Genomic DNA, 13,161 nt, shown 5'->3' with positions numbered 1-13,161 from the left:
ATTCCATCAAGAAACGGGTAAGAGAATTTCTTGGTGCACATGATAGGTAAGCTGTGACTGCCGGTTATAAACTTCACGTTGATGCCCAACTTGTTGCAGAACGCTACCCAAGGGTCTTCATATACTCTTCAATGGATAGGACAGAAGGAGGCACCCACGGTTGTAGACATTTTACCCAGAGCTTGTATCACTGGAAAAATCATTGTATACAACAAGTCTGAAACACAGAATTTTCACGGTGTGCGAAATGTTGGGAAGCACTTCCAACTTCTCCACGCGATGACTACAACCTCCACACCACACCGCGGCAATATCAATCCACTTCTCTATGCGATGACTGCAGGCTCCACACCACACCTTGGCAATGTCAGTCCCCATGCTACAAACCCGATATCGGGTTACAGAAGCACGGGGAGATGGTTTGTGCTGCGTCGTGTCTCATTCATCAAACCTTCGATGGTCGTGTTCTCAGTCTTGCGTGTAAGAACACACACACACCCGCATCATACACAAGGGATCTTCCCGTAAAAGACCTTCACGCTGCTTCAGCCAATGCGATTCTACTCTAGAATCATGCGACCAATAGGCCAGTATAACAACTGACGAAAGGCAAATTAATTCTAAATGTGTATCCTCACACGTAGGTATCACAATATTTTCTTCTTCGCCATTCCCAAATCTCTTCCTCCTTAAATCAATTCTGGAGGTAGTTCCCGAACTGAATCGAACCAATTCCCATTATTTAGAACTAATGATAAACTATCGAAGAGTTTAGGCATTTATTAATTAATTTATATTGACAAATGGGTGAATAATATAAAATAATTAATATTACAAAAATCATTTATTAATTAATTAATTTATATTAGTGAATTGGAAACTAATATAAAAGAATTAATGTGACTTAGACTTTAGAATTTATTAAGGGATATTACAGACTCTCTTGCCTCTTGTTGCTTGCCCACAAGCAACTGTAAGTTAGAATGTTGGAGGATACGCTCATTTTCCCGTGTAGCATCATCTAAGGGCAAATTCTTCCATTTAATTAGATATTCTCGAATAGTCTTGTTCCGCAATTGCCTGTCCTGGGACTCTAAAATCACTTCAGGAATCATTTCCAATTTCCCTTCATCATTCATGGGGGGTAGTTCCTTTGACACGGTCATTTGCTGTCCCAAAGCCTTTTTGAGACAAGATAGATGAAACACATTGTGTATCTTGCTAACTGTTGGTAAATCAAGTTCATAAGCTACTGTGCCAACTTTCCGAACAACCGGATACGGTCCATAAAACCGAGGCTTTAATTTTTCAGCACCACTATGCTTAAGAGATGATTGCCGGTAGGGCTGTAACCTTAGAAATACCAAATGACCAACTTCAAAATGTTGCTCGACTTGCTTTTTATCAGCATAAATTTTCTGTTGATTCTGTGCACATTGCAAATTCTCCTTAAGTGTTTTCAAAATATCCTGGCAATCTTGAAGCAAATCACGGGATTTGGGAACATTACTTTGATCAAAAGAAAGATTAAGGAAGGAGAGTGCATCATATCCATATAATGCCCTGGAAGGAGTCATACCAATTGACATATGAAATGTAGTATTATAGCAATATTCACCCAAATACAACCAACGAACCCAAGCTTTCTGATGTCCTGCTACATAGTTACGAAGGTAACCTTCTATCCACTTGTTCACTATTTCCGTTTGTCCATTAGTTTGTGGATGATAACTAGTACTATGATTCAATTTGGTACCTGTCAATTTGAAAAGTTCTTCTCAAAATATACTCAAAATTTGCTATCTCGATCACTGATTATATTCATCGGTAATCCATGTAAACGGAATATGTCTCTAAAGAATAAGTCTGCGATCTAAACATCTGTAAATCCGGTAGTGATAGAAAAGAAGTGTGCAAATTTAGTTAATCTATCAACCACAACAAAAATACAATCTTTACCTTGGGACCTTGGTAAACTTGTGATGAAATCCATAGATATACTTTCGCATTTCTGTTCAGGTATTGGCAGCGGCTGTAATAAACCTGCAGGGTAAGTATGCTCTGCTTTATTTTGTTGGCAAGTGGTGCATTCCTTGACATAACGAAGGATATCATTTTTTAATCCTTTCCATGTGAACCTTTCTCTTATCTGTCGATAAGTTTTAAAGTCTCCGGGATGCCTTGCTAAAGGAATATCATGCATTGATTGGAGGATTTTCTCTTTCAGCTTTGAACCAGGAACCAAGTAAATTCTGTCCCTGTAATAGATAACATCATTTACAACCTTATATTTGTCATCTTGTACATTTCCATCTAGCAAATCACATGCAAAAGAATCCTTAGAGTATTCAACCAGCAATAGATATTTCCAATCCGCTGTTACTGCAGATAATGCATTTATTTCAGGCTTCCTAGACAAGGCATCTGCAACAACATTGTTTTTACCCTTCACATATTCAATTTCAAAATCATAAGCTTGGATCTTACTGATCCATTTCTGTTGCTTGTCATTTAAATCTTTTTGTCCTAAGAAATATCTCAAACTGTTATGGTCAGTTCTTACTACAAATTTGCCACCAACCAAATATTGTCTAAATTTTGTCATTGCATGCATGATTGCCAACATTTTCTTGTCATAAATGGAATATAATCTCTCAAGGTTACTAAGTTTCCTGCTTTCATAAGCTATAGGATGTTTATTTTGCATTAAAATTGCTCCTATTCCCTCACCGGAAGCATCACATTCCAAAACAAAAGGTTGATTAAAATCAGGGAGTGCAAGTACTGGGCAAGAACTCATTACCTCTTTAAGTTTCTCAAAAACTAATTGTGCTTCTTCAGTCCATCAGAATGCCCCCTTTTTGGTAAGATTTGTCAACGGTGCCCAAGTTGTGAAAAGCCTCTGACAAATCGCCTGTAATAACTGCATAAACCAAAGAATCCTCTTAACTTGGTAAGATTTCGTGGCGGTGGCCAATCCAAAATGGCTCTTATTTTTTCCTGATGAACCTGTACACCTGTAGCATTGATCATATGCCCTAAATACAAAATTTATATCATTCCAAATTCACATTTAGAAACCTTTGCATAAAGTGATTGAGATTCCATAATACCAATAATTATATCAATGTGTTTTAAGTGATCTTCCTAGGTTTTACCAGTGTTCCATGGATGTTGGGGACGGGGAGACGGGGGGACGCGGGGACGGGCTTTAGGGACGGGGGGACAAAGGGAAAAAGTTTTGGGGACGGGTTTCGGGGACGGGGGGACTTGGGCCTGGGAGGGGGAAACACGTTTCCGTGGAACGCTGGGTTTTACTGTAAATCAAAATATCATCAAAGAAAACTAGCAAAAATTTCCTCAACTGTTTGCTAAAGATATGATTCATACAAGACTGAAATGTTGCCGGGGCATTTGTTAAACCAAACAGCATAACCAAGAATTCATAATGACCATAATGACATCGAAAAGCCGTTTTATGAATATCTTGATCTCTTAACTTAATCTGATGATATCTTGACCTCCAATCGATTTTTGAAAAATAAACAACACCATGTAATTCATCTAACAACTCATCAATACGAGGAATTGGATACCTGTTTTTGATCGTCTTCTTGTTAAGAGCTCGGTAATCAATACACATACAAAGAGTTCCATCCTTCTTTTTGACCAGTACTACTGATGATGCAAAAGGGCTAGAGCTAGGCCTGATATGCCCCATATCCAACAATTCTTTAATTGCCTTTTCTATTTCATCCTTGAATGTTTTAGGATGTCTATAAGGAGTGGTGATAACTGGTTTGGCACCTTCTTCTAATTCAATGGTATGTTCAAATCCCCTATCCGGTAGGACTCCTGGAGGGATATTACTGAAAACCACATGATGTGAATCTAATACTAGTACCTTGTTAGAGATTAAACATTGTGCTGACCATGCCACATCTCCATGTTTGAAAATAGCCTCCATTCTTTTAGCACTAACGATCCTGGGACCACCGTTAGATATTCCACGAAGAACTACTTTCTTATCATCAATTTTCAAAGAAAATTAAAACTCTGAGTGTACTCATCTAAGGTTTCCATCCATTGAATACCCAAAACAACATTAGTATCAGCCAAATCAATCACATAAAAATCATCAGTAACAGTATAATTACCAAGGGTAATACTTAATCTGGGCACTTTATGAGGGATAAATTAGCTCCACCTGCTACTCTAACATCAAAGCCTTCATGTTTTTCAGTTGGCAAACCACACTTTACTACAAGAGCTGCATCTATAAAATTGAGTAGAACCACTATCAAGCATAACAACCACACGCTGCCCATTCAAAACTCCTCTAACTCTGAAAATATTATAATGTGGTGTTCCTGCCATAGATGCTATTACCCCTTAACCATGTTTTACTGTCTCTGATTCTGTGTTTTTTGATGCAAGTTCTATGTTAGGATCAACATTTTCTTCATCATCACTATCTGACATAACCTCAATGTAGTGAATTTTTCCCTTACCCATACATCTATGTCCTGGCTGCCATGATTCCCTACAGCTGAAACATAGTTTTTTCCTTCTAAGTTCTTCCCTTTCTTCTTTATCTAACTTGTTATTAGGGAATTTTTCCTTGTTAAAGGGTTGTTTGTCTTTATCTAGCTTAAGTGGTGGTCCTTTATTAAAAGTTTTCCCTTTTGAAGAAGGTTCCAATTCCCTTGCTCTTTTAATAGCTGTCTGTAAAGTAGGAGGATTTAATGATTTAACTCATCCTTTGAGTGAATCAGACAATCCATCTATGAATATAACAATTTTGTGTCTTTTTGAAATTTCAGTTACTAAAACTGCCAATTTTTCAAATTCAGAAATGTATTGCTCAACAGTTCCAGATTTCTTAAGCTGGGTTAAATCTTTTAGATGAAGTTCAGGATCTTTAGAATCAAATCTGTCAATAAGTTTCTCAGTGAATTCAACATATGTAATAATCTGATTATGACCCAAAGTTACTTGCCCATGGTGCCACCATTCGTGTGCTACACCATCAAGATGTAATGCTACATATTTGATTGCTTTATCTTCCAACATAGGATTTAATTGAAAGTAGGTGTCAAGTTTTTGCACCCAAGCCCTAGCTGGGGTTTTCCCTGACCCATCAAAGTAAGGAATAAACATCTTACCGTTTTTCCTCTGTAATTCACTGTTATTCCCTCTCTGTCCTCTTGGCCTATGTTTCATTCTGACATCCAAGTACTCTCTGAAAGTTGGCATAAAGGGTCTGGCTGTTCTTGTTCTTTCGGGCTGATTATTATTGACAGAATGCTCATCTCTACCCCCATTATTTACCCCAGCATTATGATGCTGATTAATAAATTGGGTCATTAAATTAGTCATTCTGTTGACATTGTCCAGCATATCTTGTTGACTTCTGATTAAAGCTGCTATGAGATCCCTATTGTTTTCAGGTTCTCCCATACTGTTTGTTTCAAAAATAATCTCTTCGTCAGTTGCCGTATTCAATTTCAATCTGAATAGAAGAGTTACTTTGTGCTAAAGGCAAGTTTTGATCTCTGTTTTGTCGGACCCTATTATTCTGAAGGTTATAATTTCCCTGGTGCATACTCAGCTACACATAGAACTTTCAACTCAAAAACTCCCTACAGGCTGGCAAGATTCAAAAGCTCTGATACCACTGTAAAATTCCTTAACTAGGATTTTATTGCAGATAGTTATATAACCAGGTTATAACAGAAACTTATTTGTTCAACACAACCGATGGTGGATCATTGGAATACAAATGAACATCATTATACAGTATTTTATTTGGAGTCTTCCCTAATTGTTTAATGCACAGTGTCTCAATTCTATTCTCATATTTACTGATAAACATAGCATTTGCCAACAGATAACTGAACAATCATTATTCAAGGAAGTTGATATCAGTTTATTAAATATTCCATCAAGAAATGGGTAAGAGAATTTATTGGTGCACCTGATAGGTAAGCTGTGACTGCCGGTTATAAACTTCACGTTGATGCCTAACTTGTTGCAGAACGCTACCCAAGGGTCTTCATATACTCTTCAATGGATAGGACAGAAGGAGGCACCCACGGTTGCAGACATTTTACCCAGAGCTTGTATCACTGGAAAAATCATTGTATACAACTCTGAAACACAAAATTTTCACGGTGTGCGAAATGTTGGGAAGCACTTCCAACTTCTCCACGCGATGACTACAACCTCCACACCACACCGCGGCAATATCAATCCACTTCTCTACGCGATGACTGTAGGCTCCACACCACACCGCGGCAATGCCAATCCTCACGCTAGAAACCCGATATCGGGTTACAGAGGCACGGGGAGATGGTTTGTGCTGCGCCGTGTCTCATTCATCAAACCTTTGACAGTCGTGTTCTTAGTCTTGCATGTAAGAACACACACACACACCTGCATCATACACAAGGGATCTTCCCGTAAAAGACCTTCACGCCGCTTCAGCCAATACGATTCTACTCCAGAATCATGCGACCAATAGGCCAGTATAACAATTGACGAAAGGCAAATTAATTCTAACGTGTAGCCTCACACGCAGGTATCACAATCTTCTTTCCCATTCCCAAATCTCTTCCTCCTTAAATCAATTCCGGAGGTAGTTCCCGAACTGAATCGAACCAATTCTCATTATTTAGAACTAATGATAAACTATCGAAGAGTTTAGGCATTTATTAATTAATTTATATTAACAAATGGGTGATTAATATAAAATAATTAATATTACAAAAATCATTTATTAATTAATTAATTTATATTAGTGAATTTGAAACTAATATAAAAGAATTAATGTGACTTAGACTTTAGAATTTATTAGGGGATATTACAGCAAACAAGGTCCCCATTCCATGGAGAATGGCCACATTAACATGTCTGACATTACTTCTGGTTTTGGCTGTCTTTGGACTGTTGGCTGACTTATGGTGTGGGGATTCAAACTTGGGATCTCTTGCAAATGAGAATACCACATTTGCATTACATCACAGCCTTTTGTACCATTTCCAATATATTTTTCTTTCTATATGTTTCTTTTTATTATTTTAAAATATTTTGCAACTTAAAAAAGATTATTTGTAATATTTTCTTAAATGTTTATTGTTTTAAGTCACGTTTTTTAATATTTTGATATTTTCTCTTTATTGTTAGGCTATTTATTCTTATTTTTCCTGCTGCTTTTGTAAGAAAAAATATTTTTTATATTATTTTAATTTCTTGTCCAGCCATATCCATATTAGTGGGTCTTGAAATCCATTTCCATGCAATTGAATGTTACTATTTTTGTATTCAAAATAGATTTTAACTAATTCAAATTCATTTCATATGAAGGAAGAATCAGGAAGTGTTAGATCATCAAAGCACAGAAATTACGAACTGCATATTTGTAGTGGCAAATGAAGCATTTTATAATCATATGGATATTTTGAGAACCTTGTAATCCACACTTACTGTAAGGTGTTCATCAGAATGATTGAGTTTGAGGAAGGTGCATTTTAGAGGGGGAGCAACTCTATATTCAACATTTTATTATAAAATTGGACAGCTTTCACTACTATGAGTTTATCCGAATCCATATTCTTTGAATGAATTTGGAGCCTTACTTTTTGTGGAACATTCTACTACACTATTGATTCTTTCTTCTCTTCTTTTGAATGCTTTCTTGATCATGAATCCATTGTTTATGGTATTTCGAAGTGAAAAAATAACAACTTTGTTATTGAAGTTTGTAACTAATTTTCTAGATTGGTAACAGTGATTTTTCAATAGTAACAGTGAAGCATTTTGTGCTACTACCAGTAGAATTCAGCTTAGTGCCAAAATGGGTCTAAGCTCTATATAATAAGAGAGACAAAGTTTCAAAAGCTATGCATAAGGAAAGGAAACTCCATTACAAAATTCCAGTTTGATTGTAAGGAATATGATGATTTATTGCTGCTTTGTTATTCCTGATAGAAGTTATGGAAGAATCTAGCCATGATTTTTTGTAATGAGCAATGCACATACTACATCTAGGCTTAAGATCTAGTATTTTCTGAATAAAATAGATTTATGTATAATCAGCACTTATGTTTTCGGTTACAGTTTGATTGGATTTGAAAAAGCCATATGCCTATAATTTTAATTTTACTTTCATAGACCATTGTTTGCTTACAAGTTTTAGCATAACTTGACCAATAAACTTGTGGTTTTGTAGGATATCATACTCTTTATGATTGGTATCGGACTGTTGAAAGTGAACATTTCCCTGATCCAACTGGATTAAGAACTAGGATGGAGAATTGGACTTTTGGACTTTATCCTGCTTGCATCAAGTATTTGATGTCTGCCTTTGATGTTCCTGAGGTAAGCATTGCGTTTTCCCATCATTCAAATTTCATACCGATACTGATCATAAAACACACATTTAATTGTAGCGAGGACAAGAAATTTGTTCATAAATGAATGAAGCAATTCTCTCGTTCAACCAGATGATCTTCTCCAGGCTCTAGCATTGTTTCTAATGGGAATACTTACAATTGCTTCTATAAGATTAAAACTAGTTTGAGGTACTATGGATTACAAGTAATCTTTCCATTAATGGCCATGAGATTTCAAAATATTAAATAATTTTTCCTCCACCCTAAATGTTTATGAATCATCTTAATGGCATGATATGTGTTATCTCTGGAATGTACCCAAGGCACATATCTTAGAGGCAATATGTAGGACTTGAAAACCTTTTATATTTGGAGGGCCAACTCCCTACCACCTGTTGATGTATTTTGGTGACACTATGCAACATATAATAAAATACCAAGTATTTTACCCTCTTGAACAAAGTCTTCTCGTATGCTAAATTATGTGATCAACCAAGATGACTCCAAGGTTTCTATTGTCAGGTTTTGATGTGTGGGTAACTCAAAGGTCTGATGTGATTTTGCTGGAATCACAAGGGGGACTTACGTTTGCATGAATGTTGCTGGAACATGAAGACTTACTTAACTTGGAAAACAAATAGCAAAAGGAATTAAGGGTTGAGAAACTAATCTAATCTTAAGATCAATGATAACAATGCATGATGTTTGGATGGACACATTCCTTAAACTAAGCTTTGCTTTGCCATGCTAGGAACAACTTCACAAAACTAGTGCAATCTTGTAAGGATGATAAAGGTTTTTATATCATGAACATTCATTCAAATACCCAAATATGGTGCAACTTGAACATATATCCACAATTGAACTTAGCACAATAACAAGGTTTAGGCTAACTTTGCATTGTAGCTTACAATCAGCAAGCCACAAAAAGTATGAACCAAGGAATTATCAACATCCATACATTTCTCCATCATAATCAATGAACTTCAACTAAAACTTGAGGAGTAAAAAGAAACCATGCAACATGTAAACGTTACACATAGAAATCCACCATGCTTAAATGAAGATCATGTATTAAAATCAACGAGTCTTAGCCACAATTCCTTCTTTCCTCCTTCTACTCTACTCTACTCCTATTTATCTGACTGCTAACTATTAACCTTTACAATGACAGATTTGAGCCTTTTATAGTGCTCTCAATACAATTCAATGGCTCAAATTGATTCACCATCAACGACCAAGATTTTATAATAAAACCCTAATCAGGGTTTGTTACAATAACTCCTTTTCAGCTTATGAGAAAATTACAATGAATAGGACACATGTCCTTTGAACGCTGACCAATGAGTGATGAGGCTAGGTACACAAAACAATATTTGATAAAGTGCCATGTGTCACTGGTTCCACCCTTGAATGAGTTAGGTTCAATGAACTTGGACGTCCTGATGTGGCACAACTTGAATGGTTGATGATGAATAGGATGCCACCTCAATGTACACAACATGTAGATCATCAAAAGGTGTTTGAGATTGAGACATATCTCCTGATACTCAACAATATCAAGCTAGCTCAAAGTATTGATGATAGTGGGACATTCCCAAATTGTATCATCTAAATATGGTCAAGCAAACTTTCTAACTTTTCTTAGCTCTTCTATCTCCTTAGGAATGAAAATTGTTTCCTCTTGATCTTTCTTTCTATCATCCTTCTTATACCTTGGATGTACTTGTTGTAGTTGTAGCTTTCATTTGCACTATTTTCCTTTGTCATCACCTTGAACATGCTGATCGTTGCACTTGCATTGCTGAGTTCTTTCACTCGATTCCTTACCTTACACATGTTGTTAAACCTTTATCTTGAATTCGTTCTTGTCATGATGTTGTCATTGCAAAGCTTCTCCATAATATGAAGTCTCTTTCCTCATTGAATCTTCTTCACATTGTGCTGATCCTTCCTAGCAGTCAATTCTTATGTTGAATGTGTAACTTGAACCCTTGATTTATCTCCATGTGACTTGAATCTTGATACTTCATTGTTCATCTTCTTGACTTGGCATTGTCTTTGGTTATGATGCACAACCTTATCCCTTGCCTTGTAGATCTTGATATTGCGCTCTTGCATAGTTGTAATATCTTTGTGAATCTCAGCCCATTCATTGCATTGCTGAGTCTTGTCCCTTGTATTTGATGTCTTATTGTGTTTCCTTGTCTTTATCCTGAGTGTGCTGATGTTGAATTCCTCCATTCAGTTACTTGGATAGCTTGATCTTGCAATCACCTCGTTGTTGGCTTACTGTAGCTTATTCCATGTGGTTGAGTCTTCAATCTGTTGGATTGTTTCACCTTCCTCCTTTTCTTGAAGATGTTGATCCTTCATTTCATCCTTGATACTGGACTCCCTCAATTATGTTGCTAAGTCTTCTTGATGTTGTTGATCTCCCTTAGCGTAGCTGAATGTGTTTGCTTCTCTTTCATCCCTGCGCTCCATGCACTTCATTTCTGGCCTTAAACCTGAAAGAGAACATATTTTAAATTAAACAAACACCAGAAATAAAAACAAATTTCCACCACATTTATGCTTCCTACACCCCTCTCAAATCTGGAAATCAATTTTCTGCTAATGAAACTTGTTTGTAATCAGGCCTGATTCAAAATATTGACCGAGGCCTGCTTAAATTCATATCAAATTAGGCAGAAATTCACAAAAAATAAGGCCTGAAAAATAGTAAAACAACCTCAAAACTGCATCAAGGGAGGCTCACATCAAGTCTGATCAAATTCGTCCTTTATACTGATGAAATTTACCTTATCTCTGTTCATTTAACTCAGTCTTAACCTGCTCCCTAATTTTGCCCAGGTCTGCTCCTTATAACTCGCCCAGGTCTGCTCCCTAAATGGTTTTGAAATGAATGGAATTCAATTTGATTGAATGTTTGAATGATATCCTCACTCTTGAAGTTCCCCTCAATTCCGTCAGGCCGACTTGCATTCTGATGTTTGAAATAAAATTCATTTGAATGTTTAATAGGTCGACAGCCCTAGTTTATTCATCTTACCCTTTATGCTTTATATTTGCCCTCTTTGAAGTTGGGTGTCCTATGTATTTGTTCACATGTTTCCTCATTTCTTGATTTGGAAGGTTTAATTCATTGTTGTTTAACAAGGTCGGCTCTATCTGTTTCATCATTGGATGGGTATATAAGTGAGGTTGAGTGTACCTTATTTATCACATTTCCCATTGCATTAATTACTTTGCTCTGCCCTAAATGCGAATTAGGACCTGCCTTAGGATTTCCTCCTTGACACGTTTCATGTTTTGGGTCCTAACCTTTAGGTCAGTCCTTACCTTACACACACGTTTCTTGTTTTGATCTCCCTTATTTCCATGTTGTATTTAGATCAAAGCTTAAATTAGGATCTACATGCCTTGATTTAGGTCTGCCTTCCATACATTTTATCTTAACACAAGCCTCCCACATGGTACACTCGTTAAATCCATACATTTCATGATTGATTTAGGCCAGTATATTGTGATTTAGGCCCACACATCTGATTTAGGTCAGGACCTTATCCTTACATGCTTCAATGGATTTCTTTCCTTCATTCAATTTGTTCAAATTCGCATTGCTTGTTCATCTCCAAGATGAGAAATTCGATTTCCATAGGGACAAATTAGATTTTCATCATCATTCCTTACTCCAAATCTCAGGAGAGGAGACTTAATTTCCATAGGAACTTTTCACCTGTTCATCACAAAATTCACATTAGCTTGCAAAAACTTGGACAAGTTAGCATTCCAGATGACTCCCTTGCAGTTTGATAGCTTTTTGCTTTCTTTGATAACATTGACATTTTGACCTTAACTCACCACAACCCTGACATTCTAAGCGAACTTCCTCTCATTAAAAAGGTTAAATGCTGAATAAATCATTGCTAAGCTAAGACAATCTAAGCAAAACATCTACCTAAGAAGCAAAAAAAAGTGGGGGTCTCCATTTGCAATGCGGTGATGTGTGAAAACGTCACAACACCATCCGTTATATTTATACATGACTGGAAATAATATGAAAAAGAAGATATAAAAAATATTTGCACCAGATATGCTAAGAGTATAGACAATGTAAAATGGACTTTTTATATTTGGATATAATAAACTTAGTAAACTCGAAATACACAGAAACCCAAATACACTACAAAACTCTTGTCTACAACTTGTCAAAATACATAGAAATGCTACCAAACTTGCAAGAGAAACACTCCAAATTCTATGCCAGGGTTGACTATAATAAAATAACAGGAGATACAAAGAAATACCCACAAACACATGTTTATAATGATTCCGTTAAGATCTTCCACAAATAGAGCATTCAAACCCCAAACTGCCGCTTCAAACCCTTGTGGGCAAACCAAACTCTAAAACTGCTGAAACTACAAATCCTTAAGCACAATTGTAACCTTTGGATGAGATTACACTCAGCAACCCTTGGCCTCCCGACCTTAGATCACTTGGAAACCATGAGCATCCTGCTCAAAGAGTCTCCTTTTCCACTGGTTTATCAGCCACTGAAGAAACAAGCCAAAGCTCTGTCAAAATATGTGAACAAGAATGCCCAAAATGTGCAAACCTCCAAATATATAGAGGAAACCCAAACGACCTCCTCTTGGAAAAATAAATAAAATAATAATATTTTTTTATAAATTTCCCTCCAAAAATGATCTCCAAGTTAGCCAAGCAACTTTCCAAACTCAAATTAGTAAACATTGCCCCT

The 13,161-nt window shown here is 36.4% G+C and overlaps 1 protein-coding gene across 6 annotated transcripts in view; it reads left to right on the top strand.

The window, feature by feature from the left end:
* Positions 1–13,161, top strand: part of LOC131042116 (uncharacterized) — a 137,552-nt gene that overhangs the window by 112,457 nt on the left and 11,934 nt on the right. For all 6 annotated transcript variants that reach the window (XM_057975430.2, XM_057975435.2, XM_057975434.2 and 3 more), the window contains one exon: positions 8,231–8,379. In XM_057975430.2, coding sequence (XP_057831413.2) covers positions 8,231–8,379 — 149 coding nt within the window. The remainder of the gene's footprint in view (positions 1–8,230; positions 8,380–13,161) is intronic.

The sequence above is a fragment of the Cryptomeria japonica genome, chromosome 10, assembly GCF_030272615.1.
Source record: "Cryptomeria japonica chromosome 10, Sugi_1.0, whole genome shotgun sequence".
In the NCBI taxonomy this organism is placed as follows: Eukaryota; Viridiplantae; Streptophyta; class Pinopsida; order Cupressales; family Cupressaceae; genus Cryptomeria; species Cryptomeria japonica.
This window is presented reverse-complemented; position numbering and strand designations above follow the sequence as displayed.